Here is a 23,143-nt window from a genome sequence, read left to right as displayed (position 1 = left end):
ACACGCACACGCACACACACGCACACACACGCACACACACACACACGCACACGCACACGCACACGCACACGCACACGCACACACGCACACACACACACACACACACGCACACGCACACACACACACGCACACACACACATGCGCACACGCACACACACACATGCACACACGCACACACACACACAGTGAGAGCACCTCCGTGATGATGGCCTTGTTGTGCCGCACTCTCCGGTACTCCTCCTCCACGCCCACATTGTGCAGCGCCGACAGGGGGAGGGGCTTGCCGTCGCGGCACAGGATAGCCTGGCACTTGCCCACGTTGGCAGCGGTCAGGGTGTAGCAGCCGGCGGGGTCCATGGGGTCGTGTTTAATGTGGCAGAGAAGTGCAGAGCCGCCCAGCTTCTGCCCCGCGGTGCCCAGCTTCCTGCAGAACGCAGCCACAACACACACACGTCAATACACTGTGCCTTCTCACAGTATCTCACACACACACACAGACACACGTCAATGTACTGGGCCTTTTCAGAGCATCATACACACTTACAGACACATCAATACACTGCACCTTCTCACGGTATCTCTCTCACACACACACACACACACACACACACAGGCAGGCAGAATGAGCAGTACCTCTGCATGACGAGGAAGGTGTTGGTCATGTAGTCCTCCTCGCTCTTGGTCTTGTGCAGCTCCTCGGCCAGCACGTCGCTCATGGTGCACTGCAGCAGGTAGGGCACCTCCACGTTGCGGTCGCCGTCGAACACGCCGTACAGCGCCTCCCGGCCCTCGCAGAAGTTACTGACGGAGAGGGCCGCCACGCACAGCCTGCAGGACACGCCCACAACAGCATGACATCACGTCTCAACACATCGCAGGGATACCCACTGCACTGTCTGTGTGTACTCAGAGCACGACAGGCCAGTACACCATCACTCAAACAGCCATTACATCATCACTCAACTAGTCTTTACATCATTAATCAACAAGACTTTACATCATTAATCAACAGGACATTGCATCATCATTCAACAGGTCATTACATTATCAGGTTCCTCTCAAAGCAGATGCATAAACCCCGCCCTGGCAGCAGCAGAGGTCACCCCTCTCCCCAGCACTGTCTCGTTTGTGTGTGACTCACTTGTTCTTGACTCCGGAGGCCTCTGTGTAGCCGTGACTCCACACGGCCGGGGCGCCGGGGGTCTCGCCGGCAGGAAAGGAGGTGGGGGGCTGATCGATGCGGAAGCAGCGGATGTTGCTGGAGATAAAGGGGGGGGAAACAGGGGATCAGGACTGAATCCCGCAACCACCAGGAACGAGGGGGAAGAGTCTGACCGCTACTCTAATGACACTGAGAGCATGACAAAGATCATTCAAAAGGACAAATAAGGAAAAATAACACACAAACATATGTAACATACAAAAGTGCAAACACTACAGAAAGCGACAACATATTTTCCAAATAATTGTGTTTCAATGTGTCTGTTACAAGGCAATTCTTTACTTTGACACTTCAATAGCCATGAACAACACAGCCAGGAAAGGGAAGGGATGCACATAAAACCCAGATAAAAGGCTCAACAGGAAATGACTACAGGAGTGCAGTACTGTAGTTTCAGTACTTCTCCACTGGGTGTCGCCGCAGACCCCTGCTGTTCCATACCTCAGGAAGAGCAGTGTGGGCAGACAGACAGATTCACCCTGGACTGTTTTTTGTGGGTTGGTCCTGCACAGATTCTGGTGAGTTTCACTGATCTATAACTCCCATGGACGGCTCATCGCATTCACTATGCTTACGCTCACAGCCCATCCACATGGCATAAAGATCATGGAATCTGTGCAGGATGTGAGCAGTGACTGTTGGCCCAGTGTCTGTTCCAGCTGCAGATCAGGACAGCACTGCACACGAGCCCCACCCAGCGGGTATGAGCAGGCACACAGCCAGACTGCTGCCACGACCTCATTCTAATGATGAACATCTCATTACAGAGTACTGCTACATGCACACACACACACACACACACACACACACACACACACACACACACAGACACACACACACACAGACACACACACACAGACACACACACAGACGCAGACACACACACACACACAGACGCAGACACAGACACACACACACACACACAAAAACACACAGACTCACACACACTTGCTCTGCAGTGGAAGTGTGACCTGGTACAGGCATGTTCTGGTTCTCTGAGGGCAGTCTGCTTACTTGAGCAGCTCTAGGGTCTTGTGGTCCAGGCTTAGGCGGGGGTTTCCTGTCAGGTCCAGCTCCTGCAGCTTCGGAGGAAGGTTCTCGGGCAGAGTGACCTCACTGAGCTCATTACAGCTCAGGTCCACACACTGAGGGAGACACAGACACTGTCAGAACACACACACATGAAATCCAGGAGACCAATGCCCAAGAAACCCACTGCTGTCAAAGTGGACAGGAAGACATAGTGGAGTGGTCACTGTGTCAAAAAAGAAATGTCTAGGATAATAAGGACCACAGATTAGATGTAGTAGGCCTGTCCCCTAATCTATGCCACATACACACATATACACTCACACACACATGCACACTCTCTGGCTAACACAAGTCCTTACGTATATTGCTGTTGTTGCTATTGCTTCTCCGTCACGGAAATTTAAAATCAATACCCAAAACAGCAAATTTCCTACTGCATAACAATAGTGATGTCATCGTCAACTGCTCACTGAAATTACATGTGAACACAAAGAAACACACAACACACACAGCTCTCTTCCTAGTGACAGGTAAGAGATCTGGCATGTCCCATATACACACAGTCAAACTGAGGGTTATGCTGAAGGCTGATGTCCCACACTGAGCAGTGATTATTGCAGCGGTGTGGAGAAGTGATCCGAACAGTAGTGTGGAGCAGTGATCAGAGCAGCTGTATACTTGTGTGTCTATTTGTGTGCATGTGTGTGTGTGTGCACGTGTGTGTGTGTATGTGTAAGTGTATTTGTTATTTGTGTGTGTATATGTAAGTGCATTTGCCATTTGTGCGTGAGTGCATGTATTTGTAAGTGTAGGTATATTTAATGTTTGTGTGGGTACATCATGTGTGTACATGTGAGTGTGCATATGTGTTTGTATGTGTAAGTGTATTTGCTGTTTGTGTGTATTTGTAAGCGCAGGTGTATTTGCCATTTGTGTGTGCGTGTGTGTGCTGTGTGTGTGTGAGTGTGCGTGTGTGTGTGTCTGTGTTACGTGTACATGCACACAGCGGCCGGCAGGAGCCCCACTCACATTCGCCTTGTGCTGATAGGGAATCAGAGCTCTGGGGAGTTTGCGGGCCCTGCCAATTAGACTGGAACGACCCAGAAACTATTTCCAGCCCTGCCGCTCCACGAATAGCAGCACCAGCGGCAGCCGCATAATTCAGTTCAGATCTCAATCAGGGCACGTCAGCCATTCGCACAGGGCCTCGCAAACGCAGCTTCAGTCTGCTGCCGTGTCACTTCGCGGATTTAGAGGAACTGCTCATTAGCTGCTCGCTCGTCTGATTTGCGTGGCTGAGGAGAAACGGCGCCCCCTGGCGGCTGAGCTCGGCTCTGCTCTGGCCCTCACCTTCATCTCCATCAGCTGCATGACCTCGGGGAAGACCTCGATGCAGTTGGAGTGGGCGACCAGCGTGTGCATTCGTCTGCAGCTGAGGATGGTGGTGGGGATGGCCTTCAGCTGGTTCCCACTCAGGTCCACCTCCTCCAGCTCCTCCAGCTTTGCCATTTTACTGAGGAGAGAGAGAGACAGGGAGAGAGAGAGTGAATGTGTGTCGATATATGCATGTTTGTGTGTGTGTGCCCAGGTGTATGTGTGTGTGTGTGTGTGTGTGTGTGTGCACGCTTGGGTGTGTTTGTGTGTGTGTGAGTGTGAGTGTGAGTGTGTGAGTGTGTATGCGTGAATGTACGTATTAGTACTTGTATTACCTGGCAGGGAAGGTCTGCAGGTGGTTGTACGCCAGGTGGAGGACCCGGAGGTGACAGTGGCCGGTTAGCTGGGGCACACACTTGTCGCTGAGCCGGTTGTTAGTGAGGTAGAGCTCCTGCAGGATGCTGTGGCTCTCCTCCGACAGGCTGGAGGGGGGCAGGCTCTCCAGCTTATTGGCAGAAGCATTCAGGCACCGTAAACTGGGGAGACCATAGATGTAACACTGTTAGACAGGACTCTACTGAGACCACCATAGATATAACACTATCAGACAGTACACTACTGAGAGACCACCATAGATATAACACTGTCAGGCAGTACTCTACTGAGACCACCATAGATAGAACACTGTCAGACAGGTCTCTAACTAAGAGACCACCATAGATATAACACTGTCAGACAGTACTCCACTGAGAGACCACCATAGATATATCACTGTCAGACAACACTCTACATCTACTGATACCAACACAGACATAATGCTGTCAGACAGTGCTCTATATCTACAGAGATCCACATACACAAAACTCTGAAACTACAGAGACAACCATTGACAAAATAATGACAGACATTACGTGTACAGAACTGTACATCACTTGTGAGACCACCAGAACTTAGTCAGACAGTACTCTACATTTACATAAACACTAGAGGGAACGTCACAAAGTGACACATTACATCTACACTAAGTCTGCTGGGAGAATTTGTCTGCTATAAAATTCCTCTGCCCACGGACTAGTCATGACTGACGGGCCGCAAAATTCTGGAGGGAAATGAATTGGAATTAGAGTGCTGTTCCCTGCCCACGTCCCTCACATTAAATTCTGTACATCTATGGTAAGAACACCAGGACTGTCACATTGCTGGACATCACCCTGCGGTGAGATCTCAATACACATAACGGAGTCAGACATGACTGTACATCTATGGAAATACTGCCTTAGAATTCCCATAAGTGAGGTATCGAGATTAAGTGTGAGACTGCCAAGCTATGTAGCTAAGAGGCTTTACCTAATACATAAATGTTACTCTATAATGTATGAATCCAAGATGTACAAGAACACTTAAAGCCCATGCAGTGCTACAAGTGAACCAGAGACCTCAACTGAAATGACCAGTTAGGGACTAACCTGGAAGACCATTAAAACACTTTGATATCAGACATTTGATACTTATAAAATAATGACATTGACATGGTATATTATATTTTGATATCATAATTTGCTTTAGTTTTCAATCTTTGTCCTTCCTCATTATTCAAAATATTCAGAATATTTCAGTTTTTCCTAATATTATTATTTCTTTAACAACCACTGCATTTGCTCCGTACAGCATTCACCTTCGTTCAGAGCATTTCCATTTGTGTCTTACTTAAACATTCTGTTACTGGAGGTAAAGTTTTGTTCCCCAGGGTGCGACACCAGGGAAGATGGAGGCCACACCTGCGGGGTCGAAGGTACGCAGCTCCAAACATTACACCAGTGGACCGCCTGTATTTCTGTCCTGACCCCTGAGATTTACGCTCTGGCCTGTGCTCTACTGTACGGTACTGCTCCAGGCTCTGCCCACAGCGAGGGCGCACTTCATAAATACTCCGCTGACCTTGGTTTTATGGCCTTTCCCACATGTGCTCGGAGCGGCACAATCTCAGAGCCATAACAGGAAAATGGGGGGGGGGTATTGCTCCCGGTGCAGGGGAGAGCAATCAATCACAGAGGGACCCGATCCCCCGCGGCAAGGACAAACGGACCATGCTGCGATGATATCAAATATTCTTCCATGATTGGGAACATATGGTCTCATAAAACAGGCCGATGCCAGCAGCTCTTTTATGACTCGGGCTTTGCTAACTTTAGATAAACGCTTGCCAGAAACTCTGCGGTGGGACCAGCAAAACAAACATGAAAACATCCCATCCAGGTCTAATCGAAACTCCGTAGTTCGGTGATTACACTTCACGGGGAGTACAGGAGGCTGCAAGGCAGTGGGGGGGTACCTGTGAGGTCTGACACAGAGGGGATGAGAGAGGGCCTAACTTTTGGGACTTCTGGGGGCACCTGTCAGCTTTGTGTGAGAGGTTTAGGGTTGTAACTGGGGTACCTGTCAGCTTTGAGGAAGAGCTTGGCAGACTATAGTAGGGCTACTTGTCAGCTTTGAGGAAGAGGTTGGAGGGGGTATAACAGGGCTACCTGTCAGCTTTGAGAGAGAGGCTGGAGGATGACGGGGCCCCTGTCGGCCTTTGAGATGTAAAAGGGGTAGCTGTTTGCTTTGAGGAAGAGGTTTTTAGGCTGTAATAGGGGTACCTGTCGGCTCTGAGGAAGAGGTTGGCGGGCAGCTCCAGCAGCTGGTTGTGCTGCAGGTCCAGCACCTCCACCAGGGTGCGCTCCAGCCTCTCCGGCAGCCGCTGCAGCTGGTTGTGTCCCGCCAGCAGCTTCCGCAGACTGCTGCTGCAGAGGAGCCTGGGAGAGAGAGGCGCGCGGTCAGAAACACAGGGGAGTTATGGGTAATTAACCCTTTCACTGCTGGGAGAAAAGGTGCAGGCTGCAGAAGCCCGGGGCACAGGAGATGGCCGGCGTCTGTTGAGGGCAGAGGGAGGGAGACAAAAGGGTGCGTGTGTGTGTGTGTGTGTGTGTGTGTGTGTGTGTGTGTGTGTGTGTGTGTGTGTGTGTGGGTGAGAGCCAGATCACTCCAACTGTACAACTACCTCTCAGTCTCTCACTATGCAACTTTCACAAACATTCTTACATTAAACGGAGCTTAGACAAATGACAGTCTCGGCCCAGCAGCCGCTCAGTCAGGTAGCTACACAACCACATGCTGCACAGTCATTTGTTAGCTGCAGTCCATCTCTATCGCACTGCAGCTGATTCGCTTCGTCTCAGTCAATGCGACGTGAGCAACCCTGGCTCTGCTTGCCCACGCACAGAACAAACTGCAGCCGAATCTGCAACTTCCACGGGGCCGGACTGGTCACGACTGACGGGCCGCAGAACGTTCTGGAGGGAAATGACACGGAGTCAGAGAGCTGCTCCCTGCCCACATCCCTCACTGTGGCACTGAAGCGCTAACACAGATGCTAACACAGAGGACAAACACACAACCTGTTCCTCTGTCACAGAAATTTCTTTTTTCTCATATGAACAGGAGGATACGCTTGGGGGGGGGGGGGGGGGGGGGGGGAAGAATTACACTAGAGAGAGAGGGACACAGAAGGAGAGAGAGACACGGGGAGAGACAGAGGACAAGACAAAGGGAGAGGGAGAGAGAGGGACAGAGAGAAGGAGGGAGAGACAGGGGGAAGAAGCAGAGAGGGAGATGGAGGGAGAGCCAAAGACAGAGTGAGGGAAACGAGAGAGATAGACAGAGGAGAGACAGAGAGCAGGGAGAGAGAGAAAGAGGAGAGATAAAGAGCAGAGAGGGCTAGTGTGGACAGAAAGGAGAGAAACGGCATCAGCCGATGCGGGGGGACACACAGGCCTTCAGCAGATCGCATTTCACCCCTGGACTTCCCTACCTTACCCCCCCTCACCGTGCTCTCGGAACCTACGGTTGCGTTGTCACGGTGATGCCCTTCCCTGACCCTCCGTCCAGGTGTGTGTGGGAGGGGGTAGAGGTCTCGTGTTACTCGGACGCAAGTCCATCGAAATCTGTCCTGTCATCTCCTCGACAACTGATGCGGGTCAAACTCAGGCCTTTGCCTGTATGAGGCCCATGCTACACAGCCAACCCCGCAAACCCAGGCCAGTGTAATGCTGTCAGCGTACCTGCAGCTTTGGTCCTTTCTTACTGACTCCAGGGTCCTGACCCAGAGCTCAGCCAAAGGTTCCATTACAGCCCCATCATAACCTAGAATAATGGAGCTGTGGGACAGAGTGCCCCCTGGTGGGCATGAGTACGAACTTTCACACTCTGCACCCTCTGTAGTGGAGAAGACAGGGTGCCCAACATGGAGCCCCCTGCTGCAACATTTTATGAAGCCTTTTCTAAAAGCGCTGAATACATTCCAGCAAAGCACAAAAAACCCTTCCAGTCAATAATGAATTATGTAACTGCTTCCAAATTATACCAAGAGAATGAAAAGTCTTACCCGCTGGCTGGCATTAGTTTGCAGGGTCACATAAGCAAGAAGCAGGACAGACTGCACGCGCATATACACACACACACACACACACACACACACACACACACACACACAATGACACAGTGACACTGATGGCCGGGGTCGGGAAGTGCAAATCCACTCATTATTATCCCCTGACTGAATAAATAGACACCTGCATCCACCTGACTCCCCTCACCTGGAGGAGTGAGAGCGCTGTGCTTCCCACACTGTGAGGCCTGGTGTGTCTCCTCCTAACTGCCCCCCCTCGCGCTCCTCTCCGGCACTCTGGAGAGGAGCTCCCAGACTCCCCCGGTTCATTACACCAGCGGAGCGGAGCACATCAGAGCAGGGCAGAGTGTGTGTTCATTAGAGCACACTCTATTCCCGGGGCAAAGCCTGCCCTTTCACGCTCCAACAGACCTGCTCCATCACATCAGGTGGGCTGTGAGAGGACAGTCAGGGGAGAGGCTGGGGGAGAGGAGGGTCAGGGTAGAGGCTGGCGGGCTTGGGGTTGGGGTAGGGGGGTGGCACCGCCAGACTGCTCCACACTCACCGCACGGGCAGCTCGCTGATCCGGTTGTGGCTGATGTCCAGCACCTCCAGCTGCCTGCTCTCACTCAGCCATTCTGGCACACTCTCCAGCCGGTTCCTACAACACCAGGAGGCAGGGAGGAGTTAGAGCAGAGGGGCGGGGTTACAGCAGAGTAGGAGGAGATAGGAGAGGGGGAGGAGTTAGAACAGAGGGGCAGGGGGAGCGGCGGGATCAGAACAGAGCAGGAGGAGACAGGTGAGAGGGAGGAGTTAGGACAGAAGCAGAGATGGGTGTTAGACAACAAAGAAGGGAAAGAGATAGGGGACACAATTTGCTGAAAGGGGGCAGGAAAAGGAGAGAGTCAGACCTGAAAGGGAGAAGAAAGGGAGGTAGGGGAGAGGGAGGAAAAAGGAGGAAGACAAAGAGGGTGAGCAGCGGAGAGGGATAAACCAGAAAGGGCGAAGAGAAGGAAGCAGATACGGGAGGGAACATGATGACAGTTTAAGTTTCCTGCTTATGCGTTTTAGGCCTCCGCCATGTCCCCATGATGAAGGTGCGGCAGTGAACACAGTTGTGAACACACAGTGGGAGTATTGACCACACTGGGTAGGGTCAGTGGCTGGAGACTTCAGGCTCACCTGGAGACATCTATGTAGGTCAGGTTAGAGGGAACTGGGGAGACCTCCAGCTGACACAGCTCTGGGGAAAACAAGCACAAGTCCAGAGTGAGGAGCATCCAGAACACTGCACAACCATGTGGCCCAGCTCGGCCAATCACTGCACAACCATGTGGCCCAGCTCGGCCAATCACTGCACAGCCATGCGACTGAACTCAGCTAATTACGACACAGCCCTGAGGCTCAATCTGACCAAACACTATGCAACCTTGTGTGCGTCTGTCTCATCTCAGATTCTCTTCAAATTAGCTCAACTCTACAACCTACAAAAACAAAGTGCCTTTTCTCTTCAGATTTACTACTTTCATATTTTAATCCTTTTTCACTCACAAATATTATTTTTTGTGATCTTCTGACCTCTCCACTAAATCCACAGTCATGTGACTCACCTGCTCCAATCACTAGAGGAACAGGGGTAGCCTATGACTGAGGTTTGCAGCAGTGTTTAGAACACTGGATTCTGAGCATAAAGTGGGCTGGGCCATGGGGCCTGTGATGTCACCACCACAGTAACCGTGGTAATGCCCAGTCGTGAGAGAGAGTGACCCCGAGTGAGGCTGTCACTAGATCACTAGAAGGACAGCCAGCGTGTGACTGAGGTTTGAAATAGTGTTTAGAACACTGGACTCTGAGTGTAAAGTGTGCCAGTTCTCGGAGGCCTGTGGTGTCCCCACCTCGGTAAGCCTAGCTATGTGAGTGAGTGGCCCTGAGTGACAGGCTGACAGGAGGGGATAGGGGGACGGGGGTGACCCACCGTTGGACGAGGCGTAGAGGCCCTTGAGGAGGCTGCCCCGGACAGTGAGGGAGGCGAGCCGGTTCCTCTCGCAGTGCAGCACCTCCAGCCGGGGGAAGAGGGAGGCGTCCAGCTCCTGCAGCCGGTTGTCCCGCAGGTCCAAGTGGGTCACGTGGCGGAGGAAGTCCGGCTCCTCAGGAACCACCTGGCAGATCTTGTTCAGGCTAGAGCGAATGGGGAAGAGACAGGGAGGATAGAGAGAGGAGACAAGGAGGAGGCATAGTGGAGACAGAGAGGAGACGGATGGAAATACAAAGGAGACAGGGTGGAGACAGGGTGAGGGCAGGGAAGAGACAGACAGGAGATGGATTGGGGACAAGGTGGGATAGGAAGAGGGGCAGGGTGAGGATAAGGTGGGGAGAACATGCAGAGACAAGTCAGTGATGCCACACACAGTGAGTCCTGTAGCTGGTTTCGTGAGTCCTGTAGCCGGTTTCATGAGTCCTGTAGCCGGTTTCGTGAGTCCTGTAGCTGGTTTCGTGAGTCCTGTAGCCGGTTTCATGAGTCCTGTAGCCGGTTTCGTGAGTCCTGTAGCTGGTTTCGTGAGTCCTGTAGCTGGTTTCGTGAGTCCTGTAGCTGGTTTCGTGAGTCCTGTAGCCGGTTTCGTGAGTCCTGTAGCCGGTTTCGTGAGTCCTGTAGCTGGTTTCGTGAGTCCTGTAGCTGGTTTGGTGTGAATGCCACGCATCACTACTTGGCAGTGTCTCCTTTTGGTCTTGAGGGGCCACATTATATGGGCTGGCTTATTTTTTTTTTTACAGCATTTGCAGCCAGTTAAGGAAGCAGATGCCGATGAAAAATGTGTCCTGAATAAGAATAAAAACTGAATCCACCGGGTTGTAAGCTACAAAAAGCAGGATAGAGAGGGGGCCTTCGGCAGCTGCTCCAAATGTAGGAGGAAGGTGTCCTCTGTGCAGTGGAGCCTGTGGCACCAGACGAGCAGAGAAACGCAGTGTCACGTGTCACAGGGGGACTGGCAGGGACGTCACTTCCCACTCCATTTGGCACGGCTCCGCCCATCACCCCACACTCCGGGCGCGTAAACGTGTGATCTATTAACAAATCACACCCTGGGTGTGAACTTCAAACTTCACTGCTACCCCCCCCCTCCCACCCCGCCTGAGGGTTGCGGGCTGCGCCCACTCACGTGATGAGAGTGCTGACTCTGCTCTGTCCGACACATACGGGGAACACTGTGCAAAAAGATGATCAATTAACTTCAAAATGTGCAAGTCACTCTAAGTGAGCGTTTTTCCAGTATAAAAAAAAAAACAGACTGGAGGTCAAGTCGTCTCTGCTAATGATTGCGTGCTCTCGTGCTAGCGTTTTCCACAGTCTGCATGACTTGGCTCTCACACCGTTTTGTAAATTCTTTTCTACACGTCATGGCCCCAAGACATCAAAACCAGAAAGAGAACGACTAAAAATCTTAAACATTCTCTCATTACAGGACAAAAAAAAAATTCTGAAATGGCACCTACATTTCTAAAAGGCAAGATTTTGTTTATCTCAAGATTTTTTTTCTTCAAAATAAGTAATAAAAGAAAGACAAGGGCCTAAAAATAACAATTTCCTTATAATATAACATACAATATATATAATTACATGTAATTATAATATATAAAGAAATTATACACATTCTTATGTAAAGCTACAGGTAAAGGAGGTTAAAATGATGGATTAAGGCTGTTGTGTGCTGTAAGGTGCATGGTCTGAAACAGCGTGAGCTGCATTAGCTACGTTAGCTACGTTAGCTGTGTTAGCTGTGTTAGCTGTGTTAGCTGTGTTAGCTGTGTTAGGTGCGTTAGGTGCGTTAGGTGCGTTAGCGCGTACCGGAGGTCCACGTGCTTGACCCGCAGCAGGCGGAAGGCGCATAGGGGCAGGGCCTCCAGGCTGTTGCCGGACATGCAGAGACGCTCCATGGCGGCCAGCCGCTCCAGCACCACGGGCACCTCGCCGAACTCGTTGAAGGACAGCCCCAGGTAACTGAGGTGCTGCAACTCGCCCAGCTCGGCCGGGAGGGACCGCAGGCAGTTCCCGTCCAGGAGGAAGGTCTGCAGGCTGGGGGGGGGGACACACAGAGAGCACACGTACAGTCACCAGCCTAAAACACACTCACACTCTCATACCCCACTGAGCCCTTTTCAAATTACCTCCATTCATATCGCAACACTGACTGCGCAGCTCCAGCTACCGCCACTAGAGGGCATTAGCAGCATGTTCCGTGCTTCAGACCGTATTGGAATGCAGGGGGATTCCAACCAGTCTCTTCTGCAGCCTCCGCTTTAGCTATTAGGAGATGGACAGCCACACCTGCGTCCCTACAATATGGACTCGCTCTCGCATACAAAAAACCCTCCGAAGACCTTCAGTTCTATTCAGCCCTGATAAAAAAGGGCAATCTGATCTCTATTTTTAACCACACTCCCACCTGCTGTGTCTCACAGGGTCAGAAACTGCTGAAACGGCTTATGGAAGTTATTCCAAGGCGACGCTGATCGCTGAGACCAGCAGATGCAGCTGCTCACTCCACCGGTCCCAGCTCCTCAGACCCCCGACCCCAGACCCGCATCACTTCCTGTGACTCACTTGTGCATGGTCCCCACGGCGCCGGGCACGGAGGTCAGGTAGTTGCAGGAGAGGTTGACCTCGGTCAGGGTGGAGATGCTGCAGATGGCCAGGGGGAACTCCCCCAGCCGGTTATTGGAGAGGTTCAGGCTGCGGAGCTTGGAGAACCTGTGGGGGAAGGGGGGAGGCGGGGGGGGTTTGAGACAGAGTAACAGTGTGCTTTAGACGCAGAGTACTGACACACTGCACACATACTTTTGTGCTGGAAGTTGCTCTGGATAAGAGCACCTGCTAAATGAAAGACACGTACAAAACACGGAAACACCTGTACAAGCCATTCTCTGTCCATGCTCTTTTCTATCTTCTCCTCACTTTCTGAACATCCTTTTCAAATATGCTTTTTGAATTCTCCTCACTTTTCAAATACCCCTCGACTCCAACGAAAACAGACAGCTGGGCTGCGATGTGGCTTTGCGTGTCATAACTGGCTAACAGACCTGTCAATCAAGACGTTGATCTGTGGCGGCCTGCTGTTAGCGGGTGGACAGAGGGACAGGGGGAGCGGTGCCCCTGTGAGGTTCCGAATCACAGGTCTGTGCCCTGCGTGAGGCCTGGGAGAGGCCTCCCCTCTTCAGAGGGGCGCTCTCCGCGCCAACCGAGCTCCTAATTAATCAGGCTTGATTGAGCCGTCGGCCCGACGCTGCCCTGGATTTGACACCTCCTGACAGCAATTTCCCATGAGCCCTCAGCGGCAGATTCGTGCGGTCGGAGGCGTGATTGTGGTGGCTGGCTGGAACAAGCACACCAAGCGAGATTTGGAGGTTTTTTGGTTTCTTCTTTTTTTTTTTGGACTCATTCTGTTAAACGCAAGTTCCCCGAGTTTCACTGCCTCCCCCCCAAAAAAAAAAAGACTGAGACATCGGCAGCCTCCCTGCTGCTGGCCTGGTTATCGTCTCATCACACACACGAGAGCGCAGACGCAAGCTGCTGACTCAAAGGGGAGAGGACGGGAGGTAACTTTCGGAATGTGGGCTGCAAAACTGGTGCAGAAAATAAGTTCCTGAGAATAGCAGCCCTTCTTTCTCGGAGCACCGGGAGTCTTTCAGGTTTCTTTTTTTTTTTTTTAATACCCAGCATGCACTCTGCCCCGGCAACAGATCAATAATGGGCAGCACCACAATCCAATTCCCCGGCGTTTCGGTTCAAAGCGGACCCTGACACGGGTTTTTAAATTTATGACGGTACAATGGGGTAATAAAGGACCTTCACACTCCTGCGCATTCGGGTCGCCCCACAACAATAAACAGAGTGGAAAATCACTGTGACAGCGCCGCGGCGGAGGCTTTGAGCTTGGCCGGGCAATCCAGGAGAAAATAGAGAAGGAAAAAAAAAAACTTTCTTTCCTCAAATTGTGTGTGGGGTGGAAACAAATGTTCAAAGGGGGAGAGAGGAAGGACTGGTAATGAGAGTGTGTGACTGTGTGAGTGTGTGTGTGTGTGTGTGTGTGAGTGTGAGTGAGTGAGTGAGTGTGTGAGTGAGTGCGTGTGTGTGCCAGTGTGAGTGTGTATGTGCGTGTGTGCATGTGAGTGAGTGTGTGCGTGCGTGTGTGTGTGTGTGAGCAAGGGGCTGTGCTGTCTGTTCACCAGTATCTTCCACAGCTTCCCTTTGATCTTATGACTTACCAGCCAGGCTGGGTGGGCTCTACCTCTTTTAGCCAATCAAAGCCAGGAGAATGGTCAGCCTCCAGGCAATGCTAGCAGTTTGAGCAACACTGATTGGCTAAGAGAGACAGCGCCCACTTAAAATGGCAGTGCACCATAGTGAATTCTCACAGTACGCATTCTAGTGCTGAGAGACAGACAGCAAATACAGAACGAGAGCGTAAATTGCCTCTGAACGCCTTTAATGGGTTTCCTTTGTTTGCACTCTTTCGTGTCAAACATGGTTAAAAAACCGCCTGGAGTTTCCTTTACACGCCTGTGCTTCACCATGCTAATGAGTGTTAGATACACACCAGCTCTCAAATTCCCACCCTTCTCTTCATTCCTGTCTCTTATTATTCTACAGCTGCTCCGGCGAGGTGGAGATCAGACGGTGCTTCAGCCCAGCTTTGGGCGATATGCAGCAGCCTGGATCTGGTGTCTCTAATAACGAGCTGAGGGTTTTTTTTTTTTTTTACAATTGCCAGAATTATGGGAAAAAAGAGGGCCAGAAATGAATATTTCAGTGCAGTGTTCTTACGAGGGAAAAATTACATAACAATGCCCCTCCTCCCTCCACCTCCCTGTCAGCCCCTCCTCTCCCTCTGCCACGCCCCTTATTTCAACATCTCTTGAGATGTCAGGGTCTGAGCACCTCCCCCCTCTCCTAGGAGTCCCATTACGTCCCGTCTCCGTTTACAGGGGAACCCCTGAAATCCCCAGCGTGTCCCATCCGCCCATCATAACATTACATTAGCAGACGCTCTTATCCAGAGCGGCTTCCAGTACAACAGAACAGAAGTGTATCCATCCAAGTTCAATGTGCAACAGTGTCTTACCAGGCTAACAACGCTCTCAGACCAGTGAGTGTGAGCGTAACACTATTCAAGCCCTACCACAAGTGAAACCTGACTAGACAAGGGAAGCCAGTAAACTACCATACATCACAGTCACTAGATCACAGAATCCAAAACTCCAAATCCCGATACTACACATGAATTGTAACGCAAGCAACGGGTGTTTGGCGGTGGGGATTGAGGTGTGTCTTCAGTCTGCGTCGGAGGATGGCCAGTGGCCATCGGTGCCACAGAGCGTTTTACTGTCTGGGGCGGGGAGTCGGCCCCTGCCAGTGTTTCGACGAGAGGCACAGACGTAAAGGAGCCTGCCTTAGGGTTGTGCTCCTCTGTGCCCCTCTAATCCTCTCCACTCTCCCCTCTAATCTACCCAACATGCTCCTCAACTGGCAGGACACGCAGCAAACACTTAGCACTCGGTCTGGAGAAAACGTCATTGGCCACAGAGCTGTCCAATCACTGCGCTTGGGAGAATATACCTCAGGCCTGCGCCCACCGGGACAGGAGTTCACACCCTCACACTCGCAGGATTAGAACCTAAAAAGGGCTGGTGCCACGGTCATGATTAGAGCCTACCCGTCACCTCCGGCCTGTAATTATGTGTGGGCGAGAACCAGATTGCCGGTCCCCTGAGGGTACACCGGTCAAGTGTAGTTCAAACTAAAGGGACCTGCAGTTGCTATACTGAGCTACAACCTTCTGCAAGACAACTTCCACCCAAGATAAAACATCCCAAAATTTTGTGTGCAAAATGAGCTCATTTATGTGGCTCCAGTTCTGGACTGGTTCTGGTTCTGGCTCTGGTTTGGAGCACAATAAAGAGCAGTTATTTTCTCCACTGTCCCGATGGAGCGGCTTCCAGTCACACTTTTGGACCAATCGGGGGTAATACAGGAGTCCAGCAGCATCTAGTATCTAGTGCAGTTTAAAGTCTAGCTTAATTGAAAGTTCAGTTTAACCTAGAGGCCAGCACAACCTAATATCCATCGTAATCTTGTGTCCAGCGTAATGTAGGGTCCCATAAATTTGAGGCTATGAGACTCAGAGGTGCTAAACCCCGAGAGTAGCCAGCACATGCTGTACACGCTTGGAGACTCCAGACGTGCCAGGAGGAGATTTACAGGCTGTACTCTCCCATGACTGCCGTAAGATCCAGTGATGAAAACAGCTACCACAGATCCCAAAACCCAGAAATCTGCTGACTGCTGCGAAGGCATTCACACACACATGCACACGCACAGGAAAAATATTGCTTTCTGCTGTGTATGTACAACAGCCTTGTGATTAACTTCATGTACTATTCTATGTGGAGAATAGATAATTTACCAGCTGAAGGTCAGCTGTGAATAAACAAATTCACACAGACCAACGCACACACACATGCACACACGTGCACGTGCGCACACGCACACACGCACATACACACGCGCGCACACACACACACATACTCATGTCAACTTTCTCCTAATCTACCAAAATACACAGGGACCAGACAGCGCACTAAGATAGAGAGACAGGGAGAGAGAGTGAAGCAGAGGTGAGGAATGCTAAAATCTCCCTCCTCCCCAGCTCCGGTGCGGGACGGGCACCTACCTCTGCAGCTCCGCCAGGCCGCGGCCCGGCAGCAGGAAGTTCTGCTTCAGGTTGAGGTGCGTCAGGTCCTGGCTGTAGAAAAGGTTGGGGGGCAGGTACTCCAGACTGCAGCAGGACAGATCCACTGAGCTGATACGCTGCGACACCATCTGAGAGAGAGAGAGAGAGAGAGGGAGAGGGGGAGAGAGGGGGAGAGGGAAAAAGAGAGAGAAAGAAAGAGAAATAGAGAGGGAGGGAGAGAGAGATAGAGAGTGATGGGCAGAGAGGCAAAGACATAAGGAGAGAGAAGGAGAGAGGGAGACAGAAGATAGAGGGGGAGAGAGAGGGGGAGATGGAGAGAGACAGAGAGAGAGGAAGAGTGGGGAGAAGAGACAGGAAGCAGAAGAGGAGAAAAGGGGGGGGGGAGAGGGAGAGGAAGATGAAAAATAGTGGAGGATAATGTAAAAGTCTGCTCTTGTTAGGTCACTCCTGTCTGCTACCCTGCACTATACCTTCATCTACTGATCCCCACTCTGAGCTGGGAAGAGAACATCCTCTTTCAAAAGCATTGAAATGATCAAATCTGACTCCTGGAACTCTACTATTACACTCATCTTCGCATTCCCCCCATTCTTTCTGACATCAGTGGAGTTACACCACCTGGAAATCAGTCTGGGGCAGGTGACACTAAGACACATTAAGTTAAACACATACTTACTGCCAGAAGACACCGCTCTGCCACCTCCACACAAGCAGTTTTCACATCACATTACTGGCATTTACCAGACACTCTTACCCAGAGCGACTTACATCGGTTACAGTTTTTTTAACAATGTTATCCATTTATACAGCTGGATATTTATTGAGCCAACTGTGGGTTAAATACCTTGGAAGGGTACAACAGCACTGCCCCAGCAGGGAATCGAAGTTCTGCTCCTTAACCACCAAACCCCAATTTTGCAAAGATTGCAGAAAGTATTTTATACATCTGTTTTCAGATATGTGCAGAGTATTTTGATGCATATCCAGACAATCCTACTGATATTCCTTATTTTCTGCTCTGGCACACCTTCCTCCTCGGGGGGCATCACTTTACACGCCAGCAGTGAGAATGGTACGACGCAGCGCTGTCTCGGAGGACCCGGTCCGAAAAAAAAAAAACCCGCGCGACTCCGTGCCTCTATTCTGGGCTCTCCTCCGGGCCATGGCGCGGCTACGCGACAAGGTTGTCTCGGGGAAAATTTTCAGAAACGGGCCTCCTGGGTCGCCCCACGAGGGCGGGCCCCGGGAAAAGCGCGGTAGAAAACTAGGACTCCAGGCTGGGGATGTAGAACGCACTGTTTTTCCTGTTCTGTTTAAGGGGGGGGGGCTGGGGGAGTGTGCTGCGTGAAAAAAAGGATTCTCCAGCACGCCGTGGCCGCACTGTAATCATTAGGGCAGGGGTCGCTGGCCTCTTTACTGCCGTAATTACCCCATTGTGCTACAGAATGCATGGTATGAATACCGCATGCCTGTGTGTATCAGAGTGCTTTTGCTGCGGTCGGGGCTCAGTGAAGCGCCAACAGAGGGCATTAAAAGGGCGTTCCGTCCCCGCGCACGCTCTTCCGAACGGCCCCTCTGTGACATGTCAGCCGCTCACTAAATGTGCATTCGAGGCAGGAGCTGACCAGCAGTTTGGGCAGTCGTATTAACTGTACTCAGTCATAGTTCATGTAGGCATGCATAACAATCAATCACAGTGTACGCGGACGCTCACAGCATTGGGGGAGTTATCAGTAGAGCATCTTAAGTTGTCAGGGGGCCAGGACACACGTTAATGGGGCGGCAGTGTGGCACAGTGGTAAGGAGTAGCACTTGTAACGAAACAGGCTGCTGTTTCGATTCGGCACTGCCATTGTACTCTGGGGCAAGGTACTTAATCCAGCCTCAGCAAATATCAAGCTGTATAAACGGATAACATGTAAAAACTGTAACCTATGTAAGTTGCTCTGGATAAGAGCATCTGCTAAATGCTGGTACTGTAATGTAATGTAATATAATGGGGTCCTTCCTGCTTAGAGTGTCTGTCACATTAAAATGCTTGGGCTTATCGGTGCTCAGGTGATGAGCTGGGGGGGGTGGGCGGAGCCTGACTCACCTTGGAGGCGTGGCGCTGCCACCGCAGGTGCTCGGTGAAGCTCTCGAAGCTGACGTAGTAGGTCTGGCTCTGAGGTCCCGCCGAGCTGAAGGCCAGGCAGTGGCTGTGTCTCTTCACCTCCTCCACCTGCAGCACACACAGCAAGCACAGGGTCACTGCCTGTTTGGACACACACCATGCGCACCATATACACGCCATGTATGTCCCGTTGACCCGGTGTGTATCTGGTACTAAATATCCAGCTAAACTCTTTCAATTGGGCTCATTCAAAAACTGACTTTTTCCCCATAAAATATAAAATTGATGTCAAGTACCACATACAGTACCAGTCAAAAGTTTGGACACGCCTACTCATAGAAGGGTTTTTCTTTATTATTACCATTTTCCACATTTTAGAATAATAGTAAAGACATCAAAACTATGTTAAAACAAATCAAACTATGTTAAATTTCAGATTCTTGAACGTGGCCAAAAAACATCTAAGAAACAAATTTCAAGCAATTAAGCACAAGTCTTTAGATTAAACTGGTTTTGAATGCATGTTTCCCATTATCTTAATTGTGTGTCCAAAATGGTACTGTACAAGTGGTACTGTAGATATGCGTAACACGCGATCTTTATAAAGCACACTGCTGAAAAAAAGCACACAAACCTCATTTCACACTGATATGACAGAATGGTGGTAGGGAAAAGGTAAGCGTTTGTAAGATATTCGACACCTGTCGAAAAGCAAGCAAGAGGAAAGCAAGCCCTCGGGGCTTCTGTTAGAAGTTTTCGTGGAACGCGAAGCTTAAATCAACACGCCAGCGATGCGTTCTATTTCAGACCAAAGGGAAAATAAAGCAGCATTCCGCCGAACTGCACATCAGTCAGGATATTAATAGAGCCGCTCCCGTCAGTAATAATACCCTTTTATGTTTCACACGTTGGCCCTGTGTGATGCAGCAGGCAAAGGGTAGAGGGCGTAGACAGGAATCGGTCAATGGTGGTAGGAGATACAGCAGCCGCATTACGTTATTGTCATTTAGCAGACGCTTTTGCCCAGAATGACTTCAACAGGTTACAGTTTTTACATGTTATCCATTTATACAGCTGGATATTTACTGAGGCAATTCTGGGTTAAGTACCTTGCCCAAGGGTTCAGCAGCAGTGGCCCTGCAGGGAATTGAACCAGCAACCTTTTGGTGATGAGCCCTGCTCCTTACCACTCTGCCACACGCCAGGCCTATCGTGCTAGGCAGCAGTGCAAGATGGGAGCTGAGGAAACTTGGGTGCGGAAAATTTCCGCTGGGGTCTTGGGCGGCCACAGGAGCCTCTCTGTATTCTACTGTCAGCGTTTAGATGCTAAGCAGAGGTAGCAGTGAGGCTCAAAGCAGGAAGAAAAGCCCTGAGAAGGACCTTTTGGATCGTGAGGGGCTATTCTAGGGCTGTTTGGTAACACGCATAGCATAACATGCGCCTGCTCGGTGAGTCATGTTTGCGACAGTGAGCTAGCGGAAAGCAAAAATATTAAAAGCGCGGCCTCTGGCTAAGTCCTTCTGTCCCCTCAAACACGGACAGAACGGAAAGAAAACCCATCCGTCGGGCAGGCCGTGACTCGGAAAACGGGCACTGTCGAAGACACGCCAGAAATGCGGCGGTGGAAAAGCAGGCGATTGTTTGGAGCGAAGCCTGGTGCCAAATGAACAGCCTGTTCTAATGAAAATGACAGGGCCAGTCAGGACAAAGATGGGCTTTCACCCTGAGGGGCCATGGAACATTCGGGGCATTTCGATAAGGACATGCGCACGCCCCCCTTGATACGGTGCGGAAAAGAACACAGTTTCGGACTCTCGGCGAACTGTGCACGCGGCATATGGGCCTGACGTTTTCCCCCCGAATCGGCGGTTTTTGATATGCCTAAATCTGACAGGCGTTTCAGGATTTAACTCGCACGTCCAGCCCGTGTCTGAAGATGAAGTGAAAAGGAGTTGTTTTTTTGCTTGGTGTCTCTCCCATAGAGAGGGCCCTGTGCTCTCAGAGAGGAATGAAGAGAGCACAGTCTGTGACAGGTGCCAGACTCAAACTCAGCCCTTGTGGAGATGACAGTGCAAAAAACAAACACCCATCTACAGCTACTGTTCGTGATTGGAATAGGGGTCCACCTTATGATGGTTACTTTGGTATTAAAAAGCACCCACTCCTGATCTCTTGTCATTCGGCAGAGATACCTAATTAGGCTTTCAAGCCATAATGAAAGGAAGCCTTTTGTTTTGATCCTTTGATTCGTGCGGAGTATTTTAGGCTTTTGAAGTGTTTTTTGGTTTTCTAAGTCAAGAGGGTCAGACCCAATATGACTGCCAAACTCACTCTCCACAAAATGTTAATGACGTCTGACAGCATTCTAAGCAAGACTCACATTTAACCAGCAATGACTAATTCAGCTTGTATTTGGCAGACTGTGAACTGTGGACAGCAGTCACTGTGGCAGCCATTTGGCTTGAAAGCCTCATGGTAGTCTGCATCTTTAGGTTGGAACAGGATTTCTAAGCACCTTGTGAAAAGAAAAACGCTCTGAAAGTGAACCCTAGGGAGAGGGGTGAGGCACATCCTAGCACAGACCACATACAAAAAAAGCACACAAACCTCATTTCACACTGATATGACAAAATGCTGACAGGAAAAAGATAAGCGTTTGTAAGATATCCGCCACCTGTCGAAAAGCAGGCAAGAGGAAAGCAACCCCTCAGGGCTTCTGTCAGTGTGCATACATACAATGCTGGCTAACTGAGTGAACCACTCCCCCAATGCAATGACAGTACCTTTATCTTACCACTAGGTGGCAAAAATGTACTAGCAAGACACCTAAGTACCTCCAGCTCCTAACCAATAGCAGTTCATGTAATCCTTTATTGACAACGGTGGAGAGGCCGCTGGGACCTATGGGGGAGAGGGGGAGGGGACTGTCCATACCTTTCCGCCAATCAGGGGAAGGATGTGCATCTTGCCCGACTGGCTGTCCTTGACGGAGGAGACGATGAGGCAGGTCCCGCTCAGGATGACCTGCCGGCGGGTCCAGCGGTTCACCGGCAGCTGCATCTTCCCCTTACGCACGTTGTAGGTCCCGGACAGCTGGACCCTCTCCGAGCTCTCAATGCTGTGAGGCTTCCCTGGAACCATGGGAAAGAGAGAGAGAGAGAACAGCATTTTACAGGGACTCTTCAGAGAGAGAACAGCAACTTCACAGGGCTATCAGAGCGTGCTAGCCTTGTGAAGGCCGCCGACTCTGCATATCAGCACCAGCAACATCGCTCAGACTCCCGGTTCGCCCGTTTTGGCCTCTCGGGGGGAAACCTGCGTCTTGGGGAAAGACAGGTACAAACGTGGTGCTGATAAATGGGTAATCATGACATCTGCTGTTTATGCAAACCCAGGCCATTTGTCCCTCTCACACCCTGTCACTTATCTGGCACTTCCTCCTATGTGATTTATTAGGGACGGACCCCGGCTCGGTGCTGCAGCGGCCGGCCTGCGAAGTCTGGCCGCTGGGAGAGACACGCTCCGGCGGGACAGAGAGGACGCATTTCACCGTCACACCCTGTAACACCCTGTCACACTGTGTTACACTCCCCCAGCGCAGACCAGCCTCTCTGAGAGCACATTCAGGGCGGAGTTCACACCTCCCGTTTACAGTTTAGGGTCAAGGCCCGTCCTGTACATATCGATTTGCTGTCAAAACCAACAGCGTTTTAAGATAATAGTCTATATATGGCCGGCTCTCATTGGTTAACTTACACTTTGATGGTGCCTTGTGTTATTCATTAGCAACAACTAGTCAGCCAGCTTTGATGAACAGTAAGAAAAAAAAAGAATTTTTCTGTGTACCATCTTCATGGCTGCCTATTTTAGTAACTTCCTCTATGATAATGTGCTTATTTGAATGACCCCCAACCCCCACATATAGCCAGAGAGAAGAAACTTACTGTTACTTATTTAAAGTGATCACACATATGCTTTGACAACCAACACAGATAATACACAGACTGGATAGTGTGAAGCCAAACAGCTGACTGTGACCTGACTGTGTTTGCTATGTCTATTGTTGGAGTTTTTCTTTTGGTATTTCGGCTGAGGAATGTTACTTTTGTCTAATAATGTTCATGTCAGTTAAAAGATCATATTTGCCGGTTTATAGGTTATTACAGATGCCATAACCTCCACCCCCCCCCCCCCCCCCCCCATCACAATAAAAATAGAAATAAAAAAAC

General features: G+C 50.6%; 1 protein-coding gene across 1 annotated transcript in view; it reads right to left on the bottom strand.

Annotated features, from left to right (window-relative positions):
• The window catches only part of phlpp1 (PH domain and leucine rich repeat protein phosphatase 1), a 56,379-nt gene that overhangs the window by 1,714 nt on the left and 31,522 nt on the right, over nt 1-23,143 (bottom strand). The window contains exons 2-16 of the mRNA XM_036519048.1: nt 21,849-22,045; nt 18,897-19,022; nt 16,781-16,929; nt 12,655-12,801; nt 11,899-12,126; nt 10,030-10,232; nt 9,237-9,297; nt 8,620-8,715; nt 6,268-6,423; nt 3,964-4,164; nt 3,605-3,767; nt 2,237-2,367; nt 1,142-1,258; nt 634-828; nt 196-424 (exon numbers count right to left, since the gene is read on the bottom strand). Coding sequence (XP_036374941.1) covers nt 196-424; nt 634-828; nt 1,142-1,258; nt 2,237-2,367; nt 3,605-3,767; nt 3,964-4,164; nt 6,268-6,423; nt 8,620-8,715; nt 9,237-9,297; nt 10,030-10,232; nt 11,899-12,126; nt 12,655-12,801; nt 16,781-16,929; nt 18,897-19,022; nt 21,849-22,045 — 2,399 coding nt within the window. The remainder of the gene's footprint in view (nt 1-195; nt 425-633; nt 829-1,141; nt 1,259-2,236; nt 2,368-3,604; nt 3,768-3,963; nt 4,165-6,267; nt 6,424-8,619; nt 8,716-9,236; nt 9,298-10,029; nt 10,233-11,898; nt 12,127-12,654; nt 12,802-16,780; nt 16,930-18,896; nt 19,023-21,848; nt 22,046-23,143) is intronic.

Source organism: Megalops cyprinoides, chromosome 24 (assembly GCF_013368585.1).
Source record: "Megalops cyprinoides isolate fMegCyp1 chromosome 24, fMegCyp1.pri, whole genome shotgun sequence".
In the NCBI taxonomy this organism is placed as follows: domain Eukaryota; kingdom Metazoa; phylum Chordata; class Actinopteri; order Elopiformes; family Megalopidae; genus Megalops; species Megalops cyprinoides.
Note: the sequence above shows the minus strand (reverse complement) of the source record. Positions and strands in the feature narration are given on the sequence as shown.